The following is a 24,809-nucleotide window of genomic DNA, read 5'->3' on the forward strand; positions in this document are numbered from 1 at the left end:
TCATCCCTCCCCTGAGTTTCCGAACAGTTGTCGAAGCCCTGGTCATTTCCCACCTTGACTGTCGCAACACCCTACATGAAGGAGCCCTTTATGCCACCATGGCCCCTCTGAAAGCCACCCAGCACACCACCTCACAGCACAACAAAATTGACCACTTGACCTCCAAGGACCTGCACTGGCTACACCCTCAAGCACACACATTCAATGTGTCGAACATCATCTACAAAGCAGCTATAGCCAAATCACCCTTTTTCCGGCTGAGAATCTCTAGAGGCCAGCGTGCCACCAGAAGCCACAACATGGACTGAAACAAAGAACTGCAAAATAAGGAAAACTCTCTGGTATAGGCTACCAATTCATACAAGACTGACCCCCTCCATTCTACACATCAGGATGTACCTACTCTTCAAAGATAATTTCGCTGATTGCCCCACTCAACCCTAATGCTTCTTCTCTTGAGCACCAAACCTGAGCCCCCCTGCAACTCCCCCAAACCCCTCAATCCACCCCAAGTCCCTTTCTACTCCTTGCATTCTTACTGGTAACCCCCTGAACGGGAGCCCTATCTACATGCCTCGGTTGCTTCCCAGCTGAGGTTGTGCTTTATGAATCCCATCAGCTCTTCAAGGGTGCTATTAGTCAGAGAAATCGAAAACAAGTGCTGTAATAGCCATGTTTCTTATATTGCCAGGATATCACTGGAATTGCTCTCATCTTTTTCGTTTCAGTGGTCTTACTGACAGCCGTATAGCAATTACCTTTAAAGCTACGCATACAGCAAAGTGGTGCTTGTTATGAAAAGAACAGAATGGATTTATGAAAATGTACTGTCTAGGCATTGCATTCCGTTGAATTGACAAGAAGATTATGCCATTAAAGTCCAATCAATTGTGCTTCCTGATTGCTTATGTGGTTTTCATTTGCTTACAGGTTAAAAATACCACCTGACTGCACAACGGAACTCAATCACCATGCTTATTTATTCTTACAAAGTGTTTTCGATAAGCACGATCAGGTAATCCTTACATAATCATAAATTTTCCTGATGTAGTTCTTGGTCAACGAAATGACAAAAATAGCAATCGAAGAATTTACCCATTTGTTGCACAGATGTAATGCTCACAAGTTACATTAAGTCTGACTTTAGAGATATCATCATCTACCTGTTGGGTGCAGGAGAGGATTTGATTATTGTACATAGGCTTCATACCTTGTAATATTGGACCATTCAGTGACCATTGAAATTATTTGATGACTCGTTGTGTGTGGCATCTGCAGATCCTGGATTGTATCTAGGGATGGTGGTTTGCACTGGTGCTTTGAATTCCAACATACTGACACCAAGAAACACATAGTTTTGTTTGCATCCCATGCAGGTGCTGCATCTTTTTGAGTGCTGGGTTGGACCCTTTTCTTAAGGATATGGCTTTTGCATGTAATTTTCTAGATTCACAACACATTACAGTGGCAGCATGTTAAGGAGATTTATCATTTGTATGAACCATCCCCTCTGCTTGTGAGACCCTTTTGCTGCACTTCTGGAACCGTTTCTTTCAATCCTGAATGAGTGGAGCCTTTTTCCTCTCATTCATTCTTGTGAGCTCTGTCTTTTGGAACTCTATTGTTTGTATTCAACCTGTACTATGGAGTCTGTCTGCTCCATAGCTCTTAAAGGCATCTGCGCGTTCACTACTGCAGCACAAAGCTCCTTAATGGCAGTTTTGCTGGAGACCTATAGGGTGCCCCTTTGAGATTCATTTCCACATCCTCAACTAGCTACAGTTCTTAAGGAAAGAGAGATATTTAGTATCTCTACCCAACACACTATAGTCTGAGAGATTGGCACACACCACCTTCCGTGGAGTGCCAAAGGGATACCCAGTATCCCCCTTCTCTCTGCTCCTGTGACTTTTAAGTCACATAGACATACCTAGTTATGGCTGGTGGCAGTGGACCTGTTCTACCAACTGTTGTGTATTTTTTGTCCCGCAGGCTATGTCCATAGCCTCGGTGGTGCACAATAGGGGCACCCAAGTACCAACTTGGGGCCTCCCTTCGTTTTTCACCATTACTAGCGTGATTGTTCTTTCTGGGAGGGGGAGCTCAGTATGTGTGTGTGTGTTTTGCCTTTGGCAGGAACCTTTGGGGCTCCCCGCCTAGGCTCCAGAGTGTCTGGGCAGGTAGGAAGTAGGGGAGCAGTTTTCCACCCCCTGTCCTTTGTCTGCCAGAGTGCCAGAATAGTTCCAGCTCCCACAGGGGGTCTGGTTGTCCTGTTTGGACAGCCAAACGCCCCTTTCTGTAAAATTCTGAGAGAGATTGCAGACCAATGTCTGCTGTATGAAAGGTGAGGCCTCGGAAGTGAAAAAGAAGTCGACAACTGGAAGCGGAAGTAACTGAAGACAATGAGAAATGACCAGAGACGCCTGCAGACCCATTGCAACACCGTGAAGCGACCACTGTTTTCCTGACTCTGTTTTCTATGCGACAGAGGAGCTCCGACAAGGACTCCTTCCCTTTTGCTGCAGGGAACAACCAGTCCCAAGACGAACTTTGAAACAAGCCATCTCCCAAGGTTCTAGGAGTTTCCAGAGCTGCGGAACCCCAATATTGGGAGATCACCTGGCCATTTTGAGTGCATCATCGTGGATAGGCTGAATCCGTCCAAATCTTTGCTGAACCCATAAGAACACTCCAGAGATCCGATCCATCTCACCCAGACCCCCTCACCAGAGTGTGGGACTGCAGGAAGCGAAGATTGACTGGCCGATCTGTGTCCTTTGTAGGTGCTGCAGAGAATGTTCCAAAACCAACAAGAAGTTGCTGAAAGTTGTGCTACAGGTCCTCCCTCGAGACTGCTAAGAGATCCCATCCATTGTCCTGCCTTCAGTCACCAGACCAAGGAAATCGGAGGTCGGGTCCAGAGCTGCAACATCGCGGAGCAACCAGCACAAACATTTTCTTCTAACCTAAGGTACTGTGGGAAAAAGGTATTGCTTACCTGATTCTGAAAAGTCGCTCCAGAGCATTGGAGTCCAAGTACAGGTGTCCAGGGCGACCCCCTCTAACCTCGAACCCAAGCCGCTGCTTGTGTCCCCTTCTCGAGTCCGTTTTAAGGTCTTCCTTGTTAGTTAACTTGCTGCTTCAATAACACTAGAAACTGGAAGAAATCCACAGGAACTCTTCGTAATTCGCTGTTTGTGAAGTGTTCAAGCCCTCTCCGAACTGTCTTTAGCAAGGGCTGTGTGTTTTGGACCTAAAAGACTTACTGGGCGAAGAAACCGTCTCTAGAACCTTGAACTAAGCTTATGTCACGCTAACTAACCATTTTCCTCCGTTTAAGTGACTAGTAAATGTATTACCGCTGAAAACTGCATGAGTGCACAATAATTGATAATACTATAACTTTCTTTTCCCTTTCTAACGTTGCTACAAATGTAACCGCGAACAAAAACAAACGTGAAAGTGCCTTTGAAGTGTATTATCAAGTAATCCTAAGTGTAACTAGTAGTGTGTTAAGTGTTTCAAAGTTCAAAAACCAGAGAAAAGTCTTTAACAGGTTCTCTCCCAATTCATCCACCCATTGCAGGATACCTGACCCAAACACCACCATTCTAGGCTAATCACGGGCGAGATAGGGCTAGGACTTTACACCCATAGAAACCTATGGAGATGGGGAATATGGGATGGGTAGGCTTACTCACCCCTGGTGCTCTTATTCAATCAGGGGCCACTGTGGAGTTTATGAAATTGCTAGGCCTTCTAGATCCATGCCTTGGTTTGTTGGAGGAAGTCCAGCGTCCTCAGGCACAGAGGTCACTTCAGGCGTTGGGTTTTTGTGTCCGGCATTTCACGTTTACAGGCTCCAATGTGTATCGCTTATGGACACTCGGTACACAGCCACTATTGGATCACCACTCGTTGACTACGTGATAGTACACCCAGGATATGACACAGGCAGAGATCAGTAATTGCCACTGGACGAAAATGGCAGAAGGCGACCCTCGTGGCAGAAACAAAGAAACTGGTCCTGCAAGGCCCTACTTCGTGTTGGAGCTTGAACTTCAAGGAAATGCTTCTTGTTCCATAAGCTGAGGATGTACGAAGTCCCAAGGTTTATCTGAACGTCAACTGATGCAGATAAGTAGCCCTGGAAGAGAGGGCTAGCCCATAGGAGGATCTAGGACTCTTCGCAGGGCTTCCAATGGCTGGATGAAATATTTTATTTATATAGCGCTCATACACAAGGGTTTCAGATCTTCAAGCAGTGGTCCTGATTGGTTGTTCCCATCGCTTCAGTGGTCAAAGCACTTTTAAGGCCTTTAGGAGATCTGCAGAGAGACAGGGCTATACCGGGCAACTGAAGAAAGTGCTGCTGGCAAGCTTCAAACGTGAGGTCCCAATGTTTAGAGGTCTGCTCTCCTTCGTAGGGTCTTGGCTCCCTGGTTGAGCTGAAGAATGACTGCAGGATTCAGACTTTTATATGGAATCCGGTTTGGAGTTGCTCCAGCCCACCAATGGCAAGGAGCTGCACCTTTCAGACTTGTCAAAGAGCTATCTAATCCTGGACAGCCGCTGGTCATTGCATCGACCCAGCAACAGGCCCTCTCTGGCACGAATGTGGACTGGGTCCAAGCAGATCCAGCCAGCAGATCCAGCCACACACACAGACCTCCACTTTGCCTGTAAAAGAAGGACCTTTGTCCTTGGGCAATGGCTTGCCATATGTAAAAAATCTTGCGACTTCCAGGGCACGAAGGCCAAACTTCAAGATTGCCAGATGACAGGCAAACATCTTGTGTCATGGCTATTTTAGAGTATATGGTATTCTAAAAGGCAGTTAGCGGTAAAATGCAAAAGTACACAAGATTATAAAAATGAAAGTAATGAAAAAGTATCTGCTGCCGCCAGCCCATCCTGGACAAATTATGGAAGTAACCGCAGTGTGTCTACGCGCTTCACAGAACATGAATGCATATAAAAATAATCTGCGTTTTACTATGGACAACAGAGTTCTCTGCACTGGTAGTCCTAGGGATTGATCAGTGCCCCTACAACGGATGCGCTTAGCAAAGTTAGTGGAGCAAAAGTATTCACTTACCTCCAAACGTCATCTGTGGAGTGAAAGCTGCAAAAACAAAAATCTTTTTTAACACCCTGTACGACCAGTCCTGCACCTCAACCTGCAAAGGAAGACTCCAGGCCTCGAGGGCCGGAAACATGTTAGATTTTCAGGATATTGCTCATTAATATTCATGAGCTAAGTTTGCATACAATGATTTTAAATATATGGCATTTTTTTATCATGAATATTAATGAGGGCTATCCAGAAAACCTGTCAGGATTCCGGCCCTCGAGGCGTGGGGCTGGACAACCCTGCATTGAATGAACATTGCAGGTTTTTAAACTAGATGCAGGAATATATCATTTATACATCAAGTGGCTGCAGGCACACGTGTTAGAGACCCTTTTATTATACCAGGAGCTGATTTATGACTGCAAGTAAGCTATTACATTTCAGAAGATCGCATAAAAACAACAATGTACTCACTGGGTTTTTTGCCCTTTTTCTGAGCTGTCTTTTTGGGAACTGCTACTGTGGGTACCCTTTGTGCCCCGGGCTTGTTGGCTATTTGAGATGGGGGTCCCTGTTCCGTGGACGTTTAGTTCTACAGGTCCATTTCAACCGCATTTTGTCATTGACTTGCTTTGGCCCCAATACTGTTGTGCTTTCTTTTTTACTGTGGCTCTCTAACCTGGCACTGGAACTCGTTTAAGGGTGTTCCCTGGCATTCCCTGGGGTAGGTTGCTACCTTCTCTGCACCTGTGAGGTGAATTGGGCCTTATTTGACTTCACACCATACCTTTGGATCTACCTACAGATTTTAACTCCATTGTTTCCTATGGGGCAGTTTTGCGAACATTGAGAACTCCTAGAAAGTGGCATTCTGAGGTACTTGCTTGAACAGTGGGATTTTTCCAGGGTCCCCCGTTGTCCTTTAGGTTTTCAACTAAGACTTGGATTTTTAATGGCCCATGATTTACTGTAAATGTTTTAATGTTTGTACTACATGCCTTGCTAAAAAGAACAGTTACTCGACGTATGCACTCCAAGGTATAAAACCTCCTGAACACTATTTGTCTATGTCTGGAAACAGAAGCTTGATACGATTTACTATCCTCCTTAGATTTAATATATTGTCATGCAGGGAATATACAGGTGCTTGGTCGGGTCCAGCTATGGAAGAAAGACTGTGTAGACACTGTAAAAGGGAGATAGAATCTATTAGGCACATACTCACAGGAGGTGAGAAACGGCAGGAATCGTACTTCAGAGGCTATGGCAATTTTGTATGTGATCGAAGTATGATTCTATCTGATCAGTTTTGGTCTGCCATATACATGTTAGAAAGTATGTCTACATTGGTGCTACTTTTTGCATTTGAAAGAGAGCAATCCCGCAATCCCAAGCAATTAAATTTATGGAGAGGGGATGCCCTGTCTCGGAAGAACAGAGTAATAGAATTAATAAATGGATCTGAGATATTCCGCAATGATGTAACATATCTAATTGTAATATGAAATGCTTTGTATAAATATATTAAGTATTTATTCATGCCATGTATTGTATGCTTTACTACTTATGTATTTTTTACCTTTTTTGTAATATTATGTTATATAGTGTATAAGGTTTTAATTAACCAATTTGCACTTTACATTAAAAAATGTTTTAAAAACGGCATGCCTGTCTCTTGAGTTACTGTATCATTCCTTACTACATGTGGTTTGATTCCTTTTGAGTATAGGATCACCTTATGTGTCTGGGTAGTTTGAGTCTAAATATATCCTTACTTGTGGTAGTGCTTGAGGCTTTGTTGGATGTTATGCTTCCTTGGTTCCTCCCATTACCAACTATATGTGGCCATATTTGTGTGTGGCATCTTGGGTCCTGAATATCATAATGTATGTTTCACTTGTCTAGAGTTCTCTTCTAATCCCACCTCACAGTCTATATACATAGTGCCTGCCACCTGGTATGTTGCTTACATGTTAGGGTCAAGAGTGAGTAGGTTCTTAACTGACCATTACTGTATTTATCTAATGGATAATGGATAATGGATCAATGGATTGCTCCATTGTGTGTCATTTTTGACCAAAGTACTTATTTTGACCGACTAGCGTGTGACCTTGTAATAATTCTATATTTCTATTAAGTATAATGGAAGGCAGAATTGGTGGATTCGATAATAGGTTCCTGTGCGCTAGTAAATATTCATAAGTATATAAAGAAATAGCAGAAGAATTTTTTCAAAAAGTTTTTGATGGCAGCGACCTGACCAATCCCTCCAGCCCATCTACCTGGGTTGGATAATTCGGAACTGTAAATTGAAAATGGGGGGTGATCGGTTGCGCTCAATCACTTATTATGTTTGGTGTAGAAATTCAAATGAGAATACAAAATTAATTGCCATGAAAAACAAGTTTTTTAATCAAAGTAAAGGACAGCCGGACATGTGTTTCGACACTGTGGTCGTTCTCAAGGCGTGGCAAGTAATCCCTAGAATGGGGTGATAGACTGGGTGCTGTGGATGTATACTTGACAAGTAAATTGCTAATTATAATGGTGTAGCGTGTTCTTTGGGAGTGACTCTTGTGAATATCTGTATTTCACTGCCAGCCTTTCACCCTCCATCGAGTAAGCCGGACTGCTCTGCTACAGCTGCCATTAGAAAACGTGTAGTCTCTTTTTGTGTGAAACACTTGTCTCCTTTTAGGTAGGATGGTTACACAGGCCTCACCAGAGGGCTCTGCATACATCTCCCTAACATAATTAGAGGTGTTATCGAAATATACTTTATATCTCGTTTCAAGAGTGCAGAGAAAATGTGTATGTTGCATTGCTGTTTCTATGTACAGAATCCCCTATACTGCTCTTCCAATGCCCTCGGCGCACCCTGCAGTTGTGTTAATTTTATCATTATTCATTGCTAATGCAAATCAATAAATGCGTAAATATGAAATTGTTCCGAAAATGTCTGCCTTGTTTCCCACATTTTAGGACCGAGATTGTGCATTGTCCCCTGATGAACTCAAGGATCTTTTTAAAGTTTTTCCTTATATGCCGTGGGGACCAGATGTTAACAACACTGTCTGCACAAATGAGAGGGGTTGGATCACTTACCAGGGTTTTCTTTCACAATGGACGTGAGTATGCATTTTTTTAAATACCTTTCACACAAAAATTGAAGAAGTGCAACCAGTTTATTCAGATGGTTGCACGTTTTTTTCATAACGGGAATTGTATACGTTCTCTTTTTAAACGTGTAGTTTTCACCCCATTCTACCTCATTCCCCCATCTAATCCACGGTCACCACATCTTTCTCCCAACCCCCTACCTCAAATAAAAAACAAACGTAGTAAAAAAAAAAATGAAAAAACATGAAACGGTCGGGCTGTAAACTACCAAATGGCCGAGATGAAAACACGGTAAGCGGTTCAAATGTATCCTTCCAGATCGAGTCCCATTCCCATGCATTGAATACGCCTCGTGCAAACAGTGTACCGTGTGTTATGTCAAATCTACATAATGTCGTTGCAGGACCTGGGGGAAGGGTCGTCCCCGTACATTTGTCAATTGCACAGAGATGCATTTAAAAGGGTCATATTCAGTCGATATTCACTGACCGTGACTGCGAGAGCCTTCTTGAACTGTTTTTCTTCACCTTTTTCTTTTTCCATTTATCTGACTCTTCTAGATTCACCCTCTCGCTGACCATACCACAACTTACATCATATTAGTTTTACAGAAGTACATGCTGTTGCAGGCTCGTCCTGCTCCCCATGATACCAGTGCTCATCCTGCTCCCCCACCCCACCTCAGGCACAGCAGGCACTCGGCACTTGGACACAAATAATACACAGGAGATCAGAAGTAGAGAGAAATGGGCTGTAATGCAAATACACACCAGTGCATAGGAGGGCTGCATTCTGCTCTGCCCCTCCCAGACCCGTCTCATCCTTATGTACATTGGAGTAGCTAAATCTATTCTCCACCCATAAACCAGCACGTATGATAACAAACAGGTCATTTCGCAGAACAAGGGGGAACGAGGCCTGCAGTTGCTAAAGGCACCGACAGCCGCTGGCAGCCTTGGGATTTGTGCCAGCAGCTTCACCGCTGTGTACTTCTCAGCAGGGGCTCTTCATGCCCGGCATTCTGAGGCATCTCAGCATTCAACAGCTCAGCTGTGATGTGCTCTGTGACAACGCTCGGCATGGGTGTTCAGCTGTTAGGCCAGTCTTTTAGGCAAGTCTGTAGGCCAGTCCTTTTGCATCCAATGAATCTCAAAGAAACCAAAGAAAGTGCAGAATCAAAAAGGTAATACATGCAAACCTATATCAATCTGGTTACATTCTGGTGTGTTCCCTCCATACACGGTCGAACCTCTATTGAAACATATAACCTTCATCCTGTCATACTCAATCTAACAATGGCATCCACATCCTGTACCCCTACTGAATCAGTCATATATATACAAACGCACAATATTCCTCTTTCCTCTGACGTAATGTAAAATTCCCTCCTCTCTAATCATCGTATGTCTGCTCTTCACAATCGAGATCCATGATTCTCCACTCTCTCCTTTATACTTATAAACCTTCGCGACCCCACCGCCTCTGATGTCCGAAACTGATATTGTATGGCCTCCGTCTCATTTGTGAAATAACTAACATGCTAATCTTACCATTTATAATCTAAGAATGACTATTCTGGTCCAATTCTACCCCTCTGCCTTATTTCCCAGTGATGTTCTCTATACTTGTATTTATTGATGTCTGGCTCCCTGCTGTTGCTGGAGGTGAGCTGAAGGAGTTCACTGCATGTGGATCACACTTTTACCTGGACTTTGTACCCGAGCAGCCTTTTCGGAAGCAGGAAGTTCCTGATTCGTCCTTCCAACCCATATGCATCCAATAAATCCCTTTCTAGAGACGTCCTACCACCTCTCATCAACAGCAGAGGGCTGTACAGACAAGGGCATGTTCCGTTTGGCCTCAGGCTACACTACAGGCTACACTGCACTGTATAGTAATTTACAATCTAAAAAGAATGCAGTCTGGTTCTTTCTACTTATTACAGACTGATTTGGTTTCTTCTGTTTACATTTCCCTGATTTACACCCAAGTTCCTATAATGCCTGGTGCACTTAAATAATATATTCTGACCTGTGTTTCATGTCCAGCTAAATTGGACCTGGCACTGAGACCATGTAGCCTCATGTGCATATAAAGTATGTTTTTATATATTTTTTTGCGACTAGGATTGTGTATTGCTGGTTTATTTAATCTGCATCTGACCTGCATTTAAAAGCATTTCTCTCACCCTGTATTATTGCTAGTATATTTCTCCAGCATGGGGTCTGGCATGGATTCACATGCTCATGAATATTCCCCGTCGTCAGGCTGGGAATCCTCGGTAAAGAAAAAACCAGTATCAGTTTCGTTTCTGATCTGTCTTTCGTAGTAATAACCAATCACTGGTCTCTGCGTCATACTGACCACAGCCAATGACTGCCCTCTACCTAAGCACCGCCTCTGGCAGCCATCTTCAGATTTTTACCGCACGTTCATGTGTTGGGATCCTCGTGCTATTGCTCTCGAGCGTTAGTGCTATTTTTTCGCGCTTTTCACAAAAAACTTCGATTCTTTCGGTCAAAAGAGCCTCAAGCTCCACCGATCCTACATCCGATCAACGGGGACCCGTGTCGGATTCATCTGTGCCCCTCAAGGGTGAAGATTTCGTCGAGCTACACTTCGGAGGACTCCAGAAGCTTCTCAGGCCCGGTCTCGGAGATGGCCCAGGAGAAGGGAAGCTCGACGCCCGGAAAGCTGTTCAGGGTCTGCCCTGGATGCCAGCTGCAGAACGTCTTCAAGGAGGACGAACACTCTTTCTGCCTTTACTGCCTTCATGAGGACAAGACGCACGTGGAGAAGGACTGTGCGTTTTGCGGCAACATGTCGGAACGGACCATGAAGGACCGCCATCAACGTCTCGCCAACTGGCTGGAGGGTAAGAGCCCGTCTGGCGAGAAGAAGAAGAAATCCGAGCGGTCTTCTAAGACCTTTGAGGGCGCCCCGGCGACGGGGGCCCAACATAAGGCCAAGCACCGCGAGTCCGCTGGCACCGGGAGCGCCGAACGGTCGGGCTCTACGGGCGCCAGGCAGGGCGCACCCTCCCCGGCGCCATCAACCACGAGCCAACGCTCTGGGTCGGGTAAGAGGAAGGCCGAGCACCCGGCGAAGCTCCTGGAGAGGCCCCGGTCGAGCTCTAAGGCAGAGGAGGAGCGTGGCAGTGCCCCCTCCCTCAAGGATAAGGCGGTGAGCGCACCTAAGGTGGTGAAGGCCTTGATCCATCCGACCAAGCCCTCTATCGAAACGGTCGCGGCGGCCCTGGCTCAGCCTGTGGTGGCTGCACCAGTGGTGGCGACCTCAGGGCCCAGAATCTCCCTGCCTCCTCGGAGGGAGTCTTCCTTTGTGCCCATCGATAGGACCCCCGTGAAACCCTCCGTGGGGAAGAAGAAGGGGGGGCAGGGCGTCGTCGTAGAGGCGGCCTCAACCTCAGAAGAGGAGCTGATCGAGGTCTTAAGCCACGGCCTAGGCGTGGAAGAAGGCCAGCCCGTCGGAATGGACCCCGACGCAGGTGACGACGACGACATCGTCGAGGATACCGACGGGGCCCCTGCTCGCCCGTCGGATTCCCCTCTGCCAGCGCCGCAAGACAACTCGGCGGCCATTTTGTTGGCCATACAGTCCTTATGCTCCGAGATAAGGACGAGGCTACCGTTACCGACGGAGGAACCTCTCCCGTCGGGGGATCCAGAACCGGGACCTTCTGGTGTTCCCCCTACCAAGAAAAGAAGGATCCATCCACCACCTCCTTTTCAACCGTCGCGCCCCTTCCAGCCCTCCTCCCCGTCCACCCGAGGGGATGATACGGGGACTGACACGGCAGCGACGGGTACGGACGACGAGGCATACGACGAGGATTTTCCGTCGTCGCCTCCCGCCAGGGCCTCTCCGCCCGACGAGATCGGATCTTTCCACTCCATGATCTCCAGGGCTTCCGAGCTTTTCCAACTCTGCCCTGAGGAGAAGAAAAAGGAAGGCTTCCTTTATCAGCGGCGCGAGGCCAAGAGGAAGACGGTCCTCGCAGTGCCTCTGTTGGACGACATTTGGGATGAGGGCCTTTCCCTCCTCAAGAACCCTTCCACGACGCCAGCTAGAAGAGACCGGTACGAGAAAAAGTACCGGGTCCCGGACACGGCCCCCCTAGGCCTCCGGGCGCAGCCTACCCCGAACTCCGTCGTCTCCGCGGCAGCCAGGAAGAAAGCGGGGGGGGATGCGGCCTCCACATCGACTTCCCCGCCGGACGGCGAGGGAAAGAAATTGGATACTATGGGGCGTAGAGTCATCTCGTCGGCAGCGACGACGATTAAAGCGGCCAACGCCTTGGCTATCGTGGCCCGCTACGACAGGGAGCTCTGGTACAAGATAGCTCCCCTGCTGGATTTTCTGCCGGACGACAAGAGGGCGGAGGCCCTTGAGATCCTGCAGGAAGGTGAGGTGGCCTCGGACCACGCCATCACCGTGGCGACGGACATCGCCGACACTGGGTTCCGCCAGCTGGGCAACGGCGTTTGCCTTCGACGTCGTGGATGGCTAAAAGCTACGGACTTCCGGCAGGACGTCCAGACCAGAGTCCTGGACATGCCCTTCGACGGGAACAACCTGTTTGGGAAGACAGTGGACGATTCCCTTCAGGCCATCAAGGCGGATACTGAGACGGCCCGGGCCCTTGGAGTCCTGCAACGACGGACGCCCTTTCGGAGCGGCAGAGGCAAGGGCACCTCCAAAGGTTCCGGCGGCGGTTTCGCTTCCTACCGTCAAGCGGCCCGCTCGTCGTCGCAAGAGGCCTACAGAGGCCGGCTGGCGGGCTTCGTCAGCGTGTGGGAGTCCATCTCCACCGACCGTTGGGTGCTGGACGCCCTGGCCCGGGGCCACGCGCTCGAGTTTCAAAGAAGGTGCCCGCGCGTCCCCCCCGTGGCTAGGAAAGAACTTCACGTCCCTCAACTTCTCCTGGAGGTAAAGGCGATGCTCAGAAAGGGCGCCATCGAACTCGTCCCAAAGAGGCTTCGGGGCTCCGGAGTCTACTCGAGATACTTCCTCGTGAAGAAGAAGACGGGAGGATGGCGCCCCATCCTGGACCTGCGACGTCTGAACAAGTTCATCAAGGCGCAGAAGTTCCGGATGGTCACCCTCCAGCACGTCCTGGGTCAGCTGGAGGAAGGAGACTTCCTATCGTCGTTGGATTTGGAGGATGCCTACTTCCACATTCCCATCCTAAAGGGGCACCGCAAATTCCTCAGATTCGTGGTCCAAGGGCGTCATTACCAGTTCAAAGCCCTTCCCTTTGGACTACGGTCGGCACCCAGGGTATTCACCAAGTGCCTTGCACCGGTGGCGGCGCAGCTGCGCCGCGAGGGGATTCACGTCTACCCCTACCTGGACGACTGGCTCATCCGCGCCAAGACGAGGGAGCTCGCCGTGGTTCACACGGCAAGGACCGTCCAACTCCTCACGGACCTGGGATTCTCCGTGAACTACGCCAAATCCCACCTGGTGCCCGCGCAAGTCGCACTGTTTCTGGGAGCGAGGCTCGACACAGTGTCCCTTCTGGCCTCCCCGTCGGAGGAGAGGACCAGGACCATCTTGGGCAAGGTGCAACGGATGTTGGTGGCCGACGCGGCCAAAGTGAGGTCCATCAAGTCCCTCCTCGGGATGATGTCTTCCTGCATCTACCTCATTCCCATGTGCAGGCTCCGGATGCGCCCGTTGCAAGAATTCCTGGATTCGCACTGGATCCAGACGACGGGCAGCTTCGAGGAAAGGATCAAGCTCGACGAGAGTTTCCGACGAGCGATACGGTGGTGGGGCACCCGCGCGCATCTGACGGCGGGCATGGACTTCCAGACCCCAGCCCACCAGGAGACTGTGACCACGGATGCCTCCCTGGAAGGGTGGGGAGCGCACACCGAAAATCTGCACGCAAGGGGACTCTGGCTCCCGACGGAGAAATCCCTGCATATCAACGTCCTGGAGCTCCGTGCAGTGTTTTGGGCCCTCAGGTCCTTCCTTCCGTCCCTCAAGGGCAAGGTGGTGAGGATCTTCACCGACAACACCACCACCATGTTTTACATCAGGAAACAGGGCGGAACCAGGTCCCCAGCGCTGTCCAAGGAGGCGCAGGACCTGTGGCATTGGGCCGTCGCCCAAGGGATTTTTCTGGTGCCGTTTCATCTGGCAGGGATAAAAAACACCATCGCCGACTCACTCAGCAGGGAGCTGCGCTCGTGCCACGAGTGGGAACTACGGCAGGATCTGGTGAATCGCCTCTTCCGACGGTGGGGCACACCCCAGATCGACCTGTTCGCGACGGCGACGAACACCAAGTGCCGGAGGTTCGCCAGCAGGTTTCCCCAGACGAGGAGCATGGGCGATGCTTTCTCGTTCCCTTGGGAGGGCCTGTTCCTCTACGCGTTCCCTCCCTTGCCTCTGCTAATCCGGCTCGTCAACCAGCTCAAGAGGTCACGGTGCAGGATGATCCTCGTCGCACCTGCGTGGCCGAGGCAGATATGGTTCCCGGACCTTCTGGACTTGTCAGCGTCCCCGCCGATCAAGCTGCCGGCGGACGCGGATCTACTCTCCAGGGAAGGAGGCGCCATCCTCCACCACGACCCGAAGTCGCTGAACTTGCAGGCCTGGCTCCTGCAGCGCTAGAGTTTGGAGGATACGACATACCGGCCGATTGCAGAGAGGTTCTTGCAAAGGCCAGGGCGTCCTCGACTCTTAAATGCTACGGACACAAATGGAAGAGGTTCTCTGTCTGGTGCCACGCACAGAAGATTAACCCTCTACGGATTACGGCTCCCCAAGTACTGCCGTACCTGCTGACGCTGGCCAAAGCTGGTCTGGCACACGCGTCCATCAAGATTCATCTTGCTGCGATCTCCCGATACACCAGAACCACGGGCCGGACGTCCTTGTGGTCTCATCGTCTGGTGAAAGAGTTCATGAAGGGACTGTTCAGATCGTTCCCGCCGGTGAAGGCTCCGGCCCCGGCGTGGGAGCTCAACGTGGTGCTGACCAAGCTCATGGGACCTCCGTTCGAGCCTCTGCACTCGGCCCCGTTGAAGTTTCTATCGTGGAAAACAGCTTTTCTTGTGGCCATCACCTCCGCACGACGAGTGGGAGAGATCCAGGCCCTTTCCTGCAAGGCCCCGTACTTGACTTTCCACGACACGAGGGTAGTGCTCAGGACGCACCCCTCCTTCATGCCCAAGGTACCGTCGGACTTCCATCTCAACGAACCCTTGGTGTTACCTGTGTTTTTCCCGTCGCCTTCGTCGCCGGCTGAGAGGACTTTGCACTCGCTGGATGTAGCTAGAGCGCTGAAGTTCTACGTGGACCGCACGAAGGGTTTTCGGAAGACGTCACAACTCTTTGTGAACTTTGGACCTGTCAATCAGGGGAAGGCTCTCTCGAAGGCTTCCATCTCCAGATGGCTCTCCGGCTGTATCATGTGCTGTCACCGGTTGGCAAACCGACCGCTGCCTGGCCGTCCGAGAGCCCATTCCACCAGAGCGATCGCAGCTACCACGGCGTTCCTATCTGGTGTGCCCCTGCTGGACATATGCAGGGCTGCTACGTGGAGGTCGACGCACACCTTCACGAAATTCTACTGCGTCGACCGGGATTCCAGGGAGGAGTCCAGGGTCGGCCAAGCAGTGCTGCGCAACCTGTTCGCCTGAGGTGAGCCTGGTGAGGAGGTAAGATGCTTAATGTTGAGTTGATGTGATGCTTAATGTTGAGCCTTTGCCACCTCCCGTGGTTGTGCATGTGTGTACTGCTATGTATTCTTTATTCATGAGCATGTGAATCCATGCCAGACCCCATGCTGGAGAAGGAACAAGTTACTTACCTGTAACTGTTGTTCTCCAGCATGGGTCTGGCATGGATTCACATGCGAACCCTCCCGCCTACCCCTCTGCGGCTCTTCACTTGGTCATACTGCCACTTCACGTGCTTCCAAATCTGAAGATGGCTGCCAGAGGCGGTGCTTAGGTAGAGGGCAGTCATTGGCTGTGGTCAGTATGACGCAGAGACCAGTGATTGGTTATTACTACGAAAGACAGATCAGAAACGAAACTGATACTGGTTTTTTCTTTACCGAGGATTCCCAGCCTGACGACGGGGAATATTCATGAGCATGTGAATCCATGCCAGACCCATGCTGGAGAACAACAGTTACAGGTAAGTAACTTGTTCCTTATTCTGCTTCTGACCTGTATTAAAATTAATCTGACCATCTATTACCTCTGGTATATTTAGTCTGACCTGCATTTAAAAAATATGTTCCCTAAACCTCTATTATTGCTGGCATATTTAATCTACATCTGACCTTCATTTCAAAAATGATTCTGGCCCCCAAGGCCTTGTATTGTTGCTGGTATATGAAAGCATGCATCTTTCCCTGTATTATTGTTGGTACATTTAACGTTCCTCGGACCTGCATTTTTACAAATTAACTGGCCATGTACTATTGCTGGACCTGCATTTAAAACGAAACGGATCTAGCCCTTAACAAGCAGTGGTATTGCTGGTATAGTTAAACTGCATTTATGAAACCGAATCCGACCCCTAAGCCCCTGTATTATTGCTTGCATTTTTTATTTTGCATCTGAGGAGCATTTAAAATAAAATCTGGCCCTGTATTATTACTGGTACATTTAATCTGTAAAGGATTGCCTTCCTCCCACAGATTGCTCATCTTGATAGGTATCCATCATCCATCTCTGCTGCTCGGAAACTTTTTGCCAGGGGGCGTAGAGGACCTGGGCCATTGATCGTTGATCTGGCTTGCTTGGCTTGCATGGCTCTCGATCGCCGGGTCCGGAAGTGACGTCAGGCGTCGTATATATATAGCACATCACTATGCCCCATGCTTCAGTTCCTTTTTTCTGCACGCTGCACCCGGAACACAATTTTGAGTTTTTTCAGTGTTTTTTTTAAATGGTCGTTTCCTCAGAAAACTTTGTCATCTCACTGGACACCTGCAACGTGTGTCTGTGGTGTCTAGGTGTTGGTCATGACAAGGAGGCCTGAGCGTCATGCTCGAAAATGCAGCCGAAATCCCTACGTGAGAGGGCTGGGAAACTGGCCTTGGGTTGACCTTCTGTAAAATCCTTGGCGCAGTCTCTCGTGCAGTCTTTCCGAGACTGAGCCATTCCTTGGCTTCCTTGCGGAAGAAGCAGCAGCACCACCCTCATCGGCTCTCGGTGGGGACAACTCGGGAAGAGTGGGAACGTTTTTAAAACTTATATGCTTGAAATGTTTAGACAGCAAGCTGCTGTAGGCGCAGCTCTGGCACCCGAACAGTAAGATTTGGCCGCGAATGCGGCGCTCCCAAACCAGCCACTCCGTTGACGACAAACTCCTTCGGGCGTCATGCCTGATGGGCATAAATATCCAGAAGGGCACAAGGCCGAATCCCACAGCGTCTATCGGTTGCCCACAGTGTCCCTCTGTGCCAAAAGAACCATCGCATCGAAAGCTGCTTTGGCTTCAAAGCCTATTCTATCAGCAGTCAAGCCCTCAGTGGCGACAGTCGGCAATGGTTCGTTTGTACCACTGTCAAGACCGGGGTTCTTTGACTGGATGTGATTCATTTTCGGCATCGATGACCCTGATGATCAAGGAATCGACCCCATTTACATGGAACCCGGTGGCAACGATAATTTCGATGACCTGGATGATTTATTGGCCCTGGCTCAAGTTCTACATGCCGATAGTGGTCTAGATACTTCCCCAGACCTCGAGTTGCAGCAACGACAGCCCTATACTCATGCTAATTCCAGGTTCAGGGCTCTGGTTGACAGGGTTGTTGTACCCTTGCATTGAAGTTGTTTGCCACACCTTATCAAGGGTATGAGCTCACTGATATCTTGGATGAGAAATTCTCCATGCTCTCGAATTTCAGGAATGGCTGGTGTCAATAGACTGCAGGACGCTTATTTCCATGTGCCAATACATCAAAAGCGCTGGAAGTTCCTAAGGTTCCTCCTAGGGGTCAAGCTACCCTTTGGGTTGACCTCTGCTCCAAGGGTCATAACAAAGCTCATGGTGGTAGTCGCAGCTTACCTCAGGAGATCCGGGGGTCCATGTATTCCCATACCTGGACGACTGACTGATCTGGGAGAAGTCAGTAGGGCAAGTTTTGTCTCATCTGGAAGACCCCTACCTACTACTGCACAGACTGGGCTTCTCCCTCAACTTGAAGTCCCATTTGACACCAGTTCAGCGGCGCATTCCTAGTCACTCAGGTTCGGAAGGTTTTTCCTCCTGAACATAGCCCAGATGGTGCATTTGTTTCGGAACCACGCCGCCCTTCCAGCGGCTTCCTTCCTCTGCCTTTTGGCTCTCATGGCCTCCTCTATTTATCTAGTGCCAGAGGCCAGGCTGCGCATGAGCTCCCTTCAGTGGCTCCTGAGAGACCAGTGGTCTCAGTATCTGGGAGCACTCACAGAACATCTGTGTCCAGTCAGGTAGTCCGCAAACTCGTCTGGTGGAACATGCGTAGCAATCTTGTAGCGGGGGAACCCTCCTTGGTCTCAGGCCCGAGTAGTGATGTATGTGTTTCCGAAGGGTTGGGGGCGCCCACTGAGCGGTCTCTGGTCTCCATCAGAAGCTGGGTGGCACATCAACAGGCTGGATTTGCGGGCCATCAGGTTAGCCTTGAGGGCTTTTGCCCCGTTTCTCAGAGGGAAGTATGTCCTCATACTGACTGACAACACAGTGGCCATGCACTCTCCTCAACAAGCCGGTTGGGGTGCCCTTGCACCCCCTCTGCACAGAGGCGATACAGCTGTGGTTCTGGGAGAACCACATCTCGGTCTCCCCAGTTCATCTGGCATGGACAGAGAACACCTTGGTGGATGCTCTGAGCAGGCAGAGCACGGTCTCACATGAGTGGGAAGCGTGCCAGGAAGTCCTTGAGGAGGTCTTCTCTCTCTGGGGTACCCAGCAGTGTATCCTTTCCCCACGGAGTCCAACAGGAAGTGTGTACAGTTTTGCTTGAGGGAATTCCCAGCGAACAGTGCACTGGGCGACGTGTTTTTGGTGGATTGGACCTTTCTCCACCATTGGATCTTTCATGGATTCACATGCTGTGAATATTTCCCGCCGTCAAGATGGGAAACCTCGGTAACTTTAATATAATGGTTTTCCTATGGAAAAACACCTTGAATGTCCTATCAATGTCGTTATGGGTGAGATAGGCAGCACCAATAGGATGTCCAGTATATAGCCCAGCCCCCAGGGCTTCCCTTCAGATTTCAACTGTCTTCCGAACTGTTTCTCCTTGTGTTCTCTCCAGAGAATTTCTTTCTTCTACGCAGCTTTCGCTGTTTCCAGTGGTTATTTTGGTGCTTCCGGGACCCGTTATGTCTTCTGTGGGTCCAAAGAAGTCCTTATTTTGGCCGTGTGAGACCTGTGACCTCAAATGTGTACGTTGGGGGACGGCCATGCTGACTGCCTGTACTGCTTCTACCCTAATCACTCAGCTGAGAATTGTGACCTATGCCGTGGGTTCTCCCAGAAGACCCTCAAGGACCGCAACAGGCAATTCATTTGCTGGCTGAACGAGTGGGCCTAAACAGCGTCAGAGGTAGGCTCTTCCCGCGTGGGCAGGTCCTCTACTCCCTCGGCCAAGAGGTCGCCATCGCTTCAGAGGGCGCTTGGCGGTGCCGCCGGCTAAGAACCAACGCACTGGTGAGGCCAGACCTGCGTCAGAGTTGGGAAAAGGCAAGGAGTGTTCGGCGGCATGGCCTGTGCCAAGCGGTGAGAGGTCGAAGGGTCCCTCCTCTCGAGACCAGTCTGCTCCATGGCCGGATAAGCTGAAGAGCTCTGTGTCACACCCGCAGAAACCTGCGGACCCGGCTCACAAGGTGTCTGCATCGGACAAGGAGAAGTCCAGGTCTCATTCGTCGTCCTAGTCGACGAAGAAGTCTTCTTCCAAAGAAAGGTGATACTCCTCTTCGGGCCATGACTCGTCGAAACACCGGTCCAAGTCCTCGTCCAAGCAGCCTTCTTCTCCGTGTGCAGAGGTGTCGGTGCCGAAGACCGTGCTGACGGACCGTCCATTGATGTCTGCCGGCTTGACCACGGCCTCTCTGCCGACAACATCGTTTATATCTACGGCCCTGTCGATGACCCTGCTGATGACAGCTTCGTGGACGACCGCCCTGTCGACGACTGCTCCTGCGACGGTGGAAAAGAATGACAGTGGCAACTTAGGCGGCCGCTGCAAGACAATCGTCTCCCAGGGATACCCGGTGGCAGTCCACTGTGTCTACAGAAGCGCCTCTTCTGGAAGTGTTTATGCCCATACTCCGGGTGGAGATTCTCCAGCATGAGAAGACCTCGGCCTTTGAGGCCTCTGCCTACTGTGGCCATGTGGTGTTTGACTCCGTTCCAGAAGAGGAAGAGTCAGGACAGCCATTGCTGGATCCTTCAGCTTTAGGCCTACAATCTTCTCTTCTGTCCACTTCTGGGGGCTGTGGCGCCTCAGTATCCTCTTGTCAATCAGCAAGCACTCATTGCTCTCCATGCAAGTGCTTACTACGTTGCAATCGCTACTGGGGCAATTGGATTCTAGGCTCCCAGTGCCTCAGGCTCTGTCTGTTCAGTTGCTGCAGGACCCACCTACCATTCCTTGTTAGGAGGATGTCTCGGAAACTCTGTGCAGTCATGGGCCTCATCCCAGAAGGTCTTCCACGGTTAGGCCTCATCCGCCCTCTCCCAGGGCGTTCAGTCCTCCTTGAAGGGATCAGGAGGAAGGGGAACTAGTGGAGTCTGAGCCGGACATTGTTCCACAGGACACTCTCTACGGTCTCGTCGTCGCCCAGAAGAGCAGATAACTGGGAAACTGACCCGGATCTGGATGCTCAGAGTAGTCCGGCCCAGCCATTTCCGCTGGATGATATTGGAGCTTTTCATGCAATGATGGCTAAAGCCTGTCATGAGTTTGTCCTCATGCCGCAGGAGGAGGAGGACTGCTTCTTGTTTGACCATATGGGGAAGAGGAGAAAGGCGGTCTTCTCGATCCCTATATTGGACCACGTGTGGTAGGAGGGGCTTCGGACAGTGAGGCACCCGTTTACGGAGCCCGATGTCAAAAGCCGCTTGGAGAAGAAGTTCAAGGCACCGGAGTCCACTCCAAAGTGCCTGACGTTGCAGCCTACTCCGGAATCTGTTGTTTCTGCAGCAGCAGGTAGAAAGGCTCGTACCCAGCATAAGTGTGCTACTCCCCCAGCGAATGAAGGCCGTAAACTGGACGCTTTTGGAAAGAAGGTCCTCACTGTTGATGCTACTGCGGTTAAAGCGGCCAACTTGTTAGCTATCATGGCGCGGTACGACCCCGTGATGTGGCACAGATTGACACCGCTGTTAGACCACCTGCCAGAGTAGCAGCAGAAGGAGGCGCAATGCTTTTGGTTCGTGAAGGGGAGGAAGCGTTGAATCATAGTATTAACATTGCGGTCGACCTTGCGGAGACTGAGTTTAAGCAGGTTAAAGATGGGGTAGTTCTCCGGCGTCAAGTCTGGTTTCGCTGCACTGATTTCTCACCAGAGGTTCAGTACAAGGTGGTGGACATGCTCTGCGAGGGGGAACATCTTCTTGGGGAGAAGATCGACGACGCATTGAGGAACATGAAGGCTGACTCCGATACTGTGAGGTCTCTTACAGCCCTGCAGGGACAACATTCGTTTTGCCCCTTTCGCTCCTTTCGTGGGCTCTTGGGGAACGCAAGGCTTTCAAGTTCTCGTGACAAGGGCTACGGTAGGTCTACCTACTTCTCCAAGGGCTACCGGCGTTCCTTCCAGTCTGCCCAACGAAGCAAGGAGTATCAAGGGCGGAGGAAAAGGGGTTCCTCCTCCGCTCAAAGAGGCCGTCAGACCAAGCCTCAGCAATGACTGCCAAAAGGGCAGTCAACTAGGTGGGAAGGTGCCGCATCACCTCAACGAGTGGCGTTTGATCACGACAGACAAATGAGTGCTGGAAGCAGTCCATTACAACCACTCGTTGAAGTTCCGGTGTCCGCAACTCCCCATTCCTCCGGTGAAAAGAGCTCAGCCACACCTTCAGGTTTTGCGCCAGGAAGTTTGTCTTCTGCTGCAAAAAGGAGCAATCGAGAGGGTGCCAGCATCGGAAAGAGGAAGCGGAACCTACTCCAGGTTATTTGTCATCAAAATGGCACCCCATTCTGGACCTGCTGCCACTCAAGAAAAATATAAAACGCCAAAAGTTCAGGATGCTTGCGTTGCAAGAACTCATAAGAACGGTATAACCAGGTGAATTTCTGGTGTCTTTGGATCTCGAGGATCCATACTTTCACATCCCCATGCACCCCATGCATCGTACATTTCTATGGTTCGTGGTAGGCAACAGCCATTATCAGTTTCGGGTTCTCCCCTTTGGCCTACAGTCAGCTCCCAGGGCTTTTCACCAAGTGCCTGGCTCCAGTGACGGCTTACCTTTGCGGAAAAGGCCACCTCATTTATCCCTACCTGGACGACTGGTTGGTCAGGGGGGCCACTTGTCATCCACGCAGCTATGCTGTTTTTGCAGCGTCTGGGCTTCACAGTCAACTTCGGCAAATCCTTTTGGATGCCCTCCAAGGATTTGGTTTTTCTGGGGGCTTATTTTCAGATGGCGCTCAATCAGGTAAAACCTTCGAAGGAAAGGATAGAGAAGATGTTGTCCCTGGCAGGCACATTTTTGCCGGGAATGTCGTTAATGGTCTGCTTGTACATGTCTCTCCTCGGCACCATGGCGTCCTGCATCCCACTCATTCCAAATTGTCACCTTTTCATGCGCCCAGCACAGGAGTTTCTCACTTCCAGGTGGTCCCAGGGCCCGGGTCTTGGTCTGACGAGGTCCTCGTTTACCCGTCTCTGGCAGACGCCCTTCGGTGGTGGACTCATCCCAGCAACATCGTAAGGGGCATGCCACTGGTTAAAGCAGATTTTCGGTACACGATCGTGACCGATGCCTCACAGGCTGGATGGGGTGCTCACCTCGACCAGTTCCAGGTGAAAGGCCTGTGGTCCTCCTGGGAGGTTTCTCTTCATATCAACATTCTGGAATTGAGGGAAGTGCACTGGGCGCTCAAATCTTTTCTTCCCCTCATCCAGGACTCAGTGGTACGGATTGTCACCGATACGCCACAACTATGTTCCATCTACGCAAACAGGGTGGCACACATTCACAGCCTCTGTCCCAGGAAGCTCAGGCCATCTGGCACTGGGCCATGGAACACAGGGTTCAGATCCTGGTTTTCTACCTACTAGGGATTCAAAACACTCAGACAGATGCTCTCAGCAGGGAATCTCTTCAGATGCACGAATGACGGCTGAAGGACGACCAGGTGGCAAGGATATTCGAGAAGTGGGGGACTCCCCCTCTGGACTTGTTCGCAAGCCCCGAGAATAAACAGTGCTGTCACTTCGCCATCAGAGTTTCTCATCCGGTCTTCAGAGTGGACGCGTTCTGTCTTCCGTGGACGGTGCTGTTCACCTACGTGTTGCCACTTTTTCCCCTGATGAGGAAAATGATTGAGATGATTCTCAATGTTCCATGCAAGATCATCCTGGCTGCCCCGTTCTGGCCAAGACAGACCTGGTTCACAGACCACCTTCACCTGGATTCAGAGCCGGATCTTCTTTCTCAGAACAAGGGGATGGTGTGGCATCACAACCCAGGCTCCCTCAACCTAGCAGCGTGGCTCCTGACCACTCAAGTTCGGTAACCTGAAGATTCCTTAAGACTATAGCCACATTTTGGCTGCGGCAAGGGCGCTGTCTACCAACGTGTCATATGCCCGTAAGTTGAAGAGGTTCTGTATATGGTGTTCTCAGCAGCCTGACCTGCAGCCATTGCAGGGACAAAGGGAGATCTGGCATTGTCGTCTATCAAGGTCCACTTAGCAGCCATCTCGAGGTTCACGCAGAAGTGAAACTCTACTCCTCTGTTCAGTGATAGTTTGATTAAACATTTGCTCAAGGGCCTTTTCAGGATCGCCCCCCCCCCTACGACCTCCTCCCTGCCCCAGAGTCTCAACTTGGTACTCGCCAGGTTCTCTTACTGCTACGAAGTCTATTCACAGCATGTGAATCCATGAAATATCCAATGCTGGAGAAGGGAGTAGTTTCTTACCTGTAACTCCATTTCGAAGGGATTGTTTCCTACGACGTAGTCCACATCTATGACAGGTAATCACCACAGTTGTGCTGCTTCGGAAATTTTTTCAGAGTCCTACGTTGATGACATTGATACGCTGTCCCTCGAGGGCCTCCGTCGAGCCGACGTCACCGGATGTTATAAGTAGGACGCACAACACCCGTAGCCTCAGTTCTGTTTTTTCCTCGAACATGTTCGCTTCGGAATCTCGGCGCACCTCGGTTCTTCTTGTGATTGACTCGGTTCTTCGAACTTCTTTGTTTGTGAAGTATCATGTCTTCGTCTTCTACCCCGCGGTCGTGCTTCAACAAGTGTCGGGACTGCGGTTCCAAGATGTCGCTGACGGACCCGCACAATGTCTGCCTCTGGTGCCTCGGCGAGGACCACGCCACCGATGACTGCGATGAATGCCAGTCTTTGACGTTGAAGGCCTTGCGGGAGCGTAAGAAGCTGA

The 24,809-nt window shown here is 50.2% G+C and overlaps 1 protein-coding gene across 3 annotated transcripts in view; it reads left to right on the forward strand.

The window, feature by feature from the left end:
* Nucleotides 1–24,809, forward strand: part of RHOT1 (ras homolog family member T1) — a 1,148,557-nt gene that overhangs the window by 589,900 nt on the left and 533,848 nt on the right. For all 3 annotated transcript variants that reach the window (XM_069654964.1, XM_069654963.1, XM_069654965.1), the window contains exons 12-13: nucleotides 931–1,015; nucleotides 8,057–8,202. In XM_069654964.1, coding sequence (XP_069511065.1) covers nucleotides 931–1,015; nucleotides 8,057–8,202 — 231 coding nt within the window. The remainder of the gene's footprint in view (nucleotides 1–930; nucleotides 1,016–8,056; nucleotides 8,203–24,809) is intronic.

This window comes from Ambystoma mexicanum, chromosome 3q, assembly GCF_040938575.1.
Source record: "Ambystoma mexicanum isolate Mex_15411 chromosome 3q, UKY_AmexF1_1, whole genome shotgun sequence".
NCBI classification, from domain to species: domain Eukaryota; kingdom Metazoa; phylum Chordata; class Amphibia; order Caudata; family Ambystomatidae; genus Ambystoma; species Ambystoma mexicanum.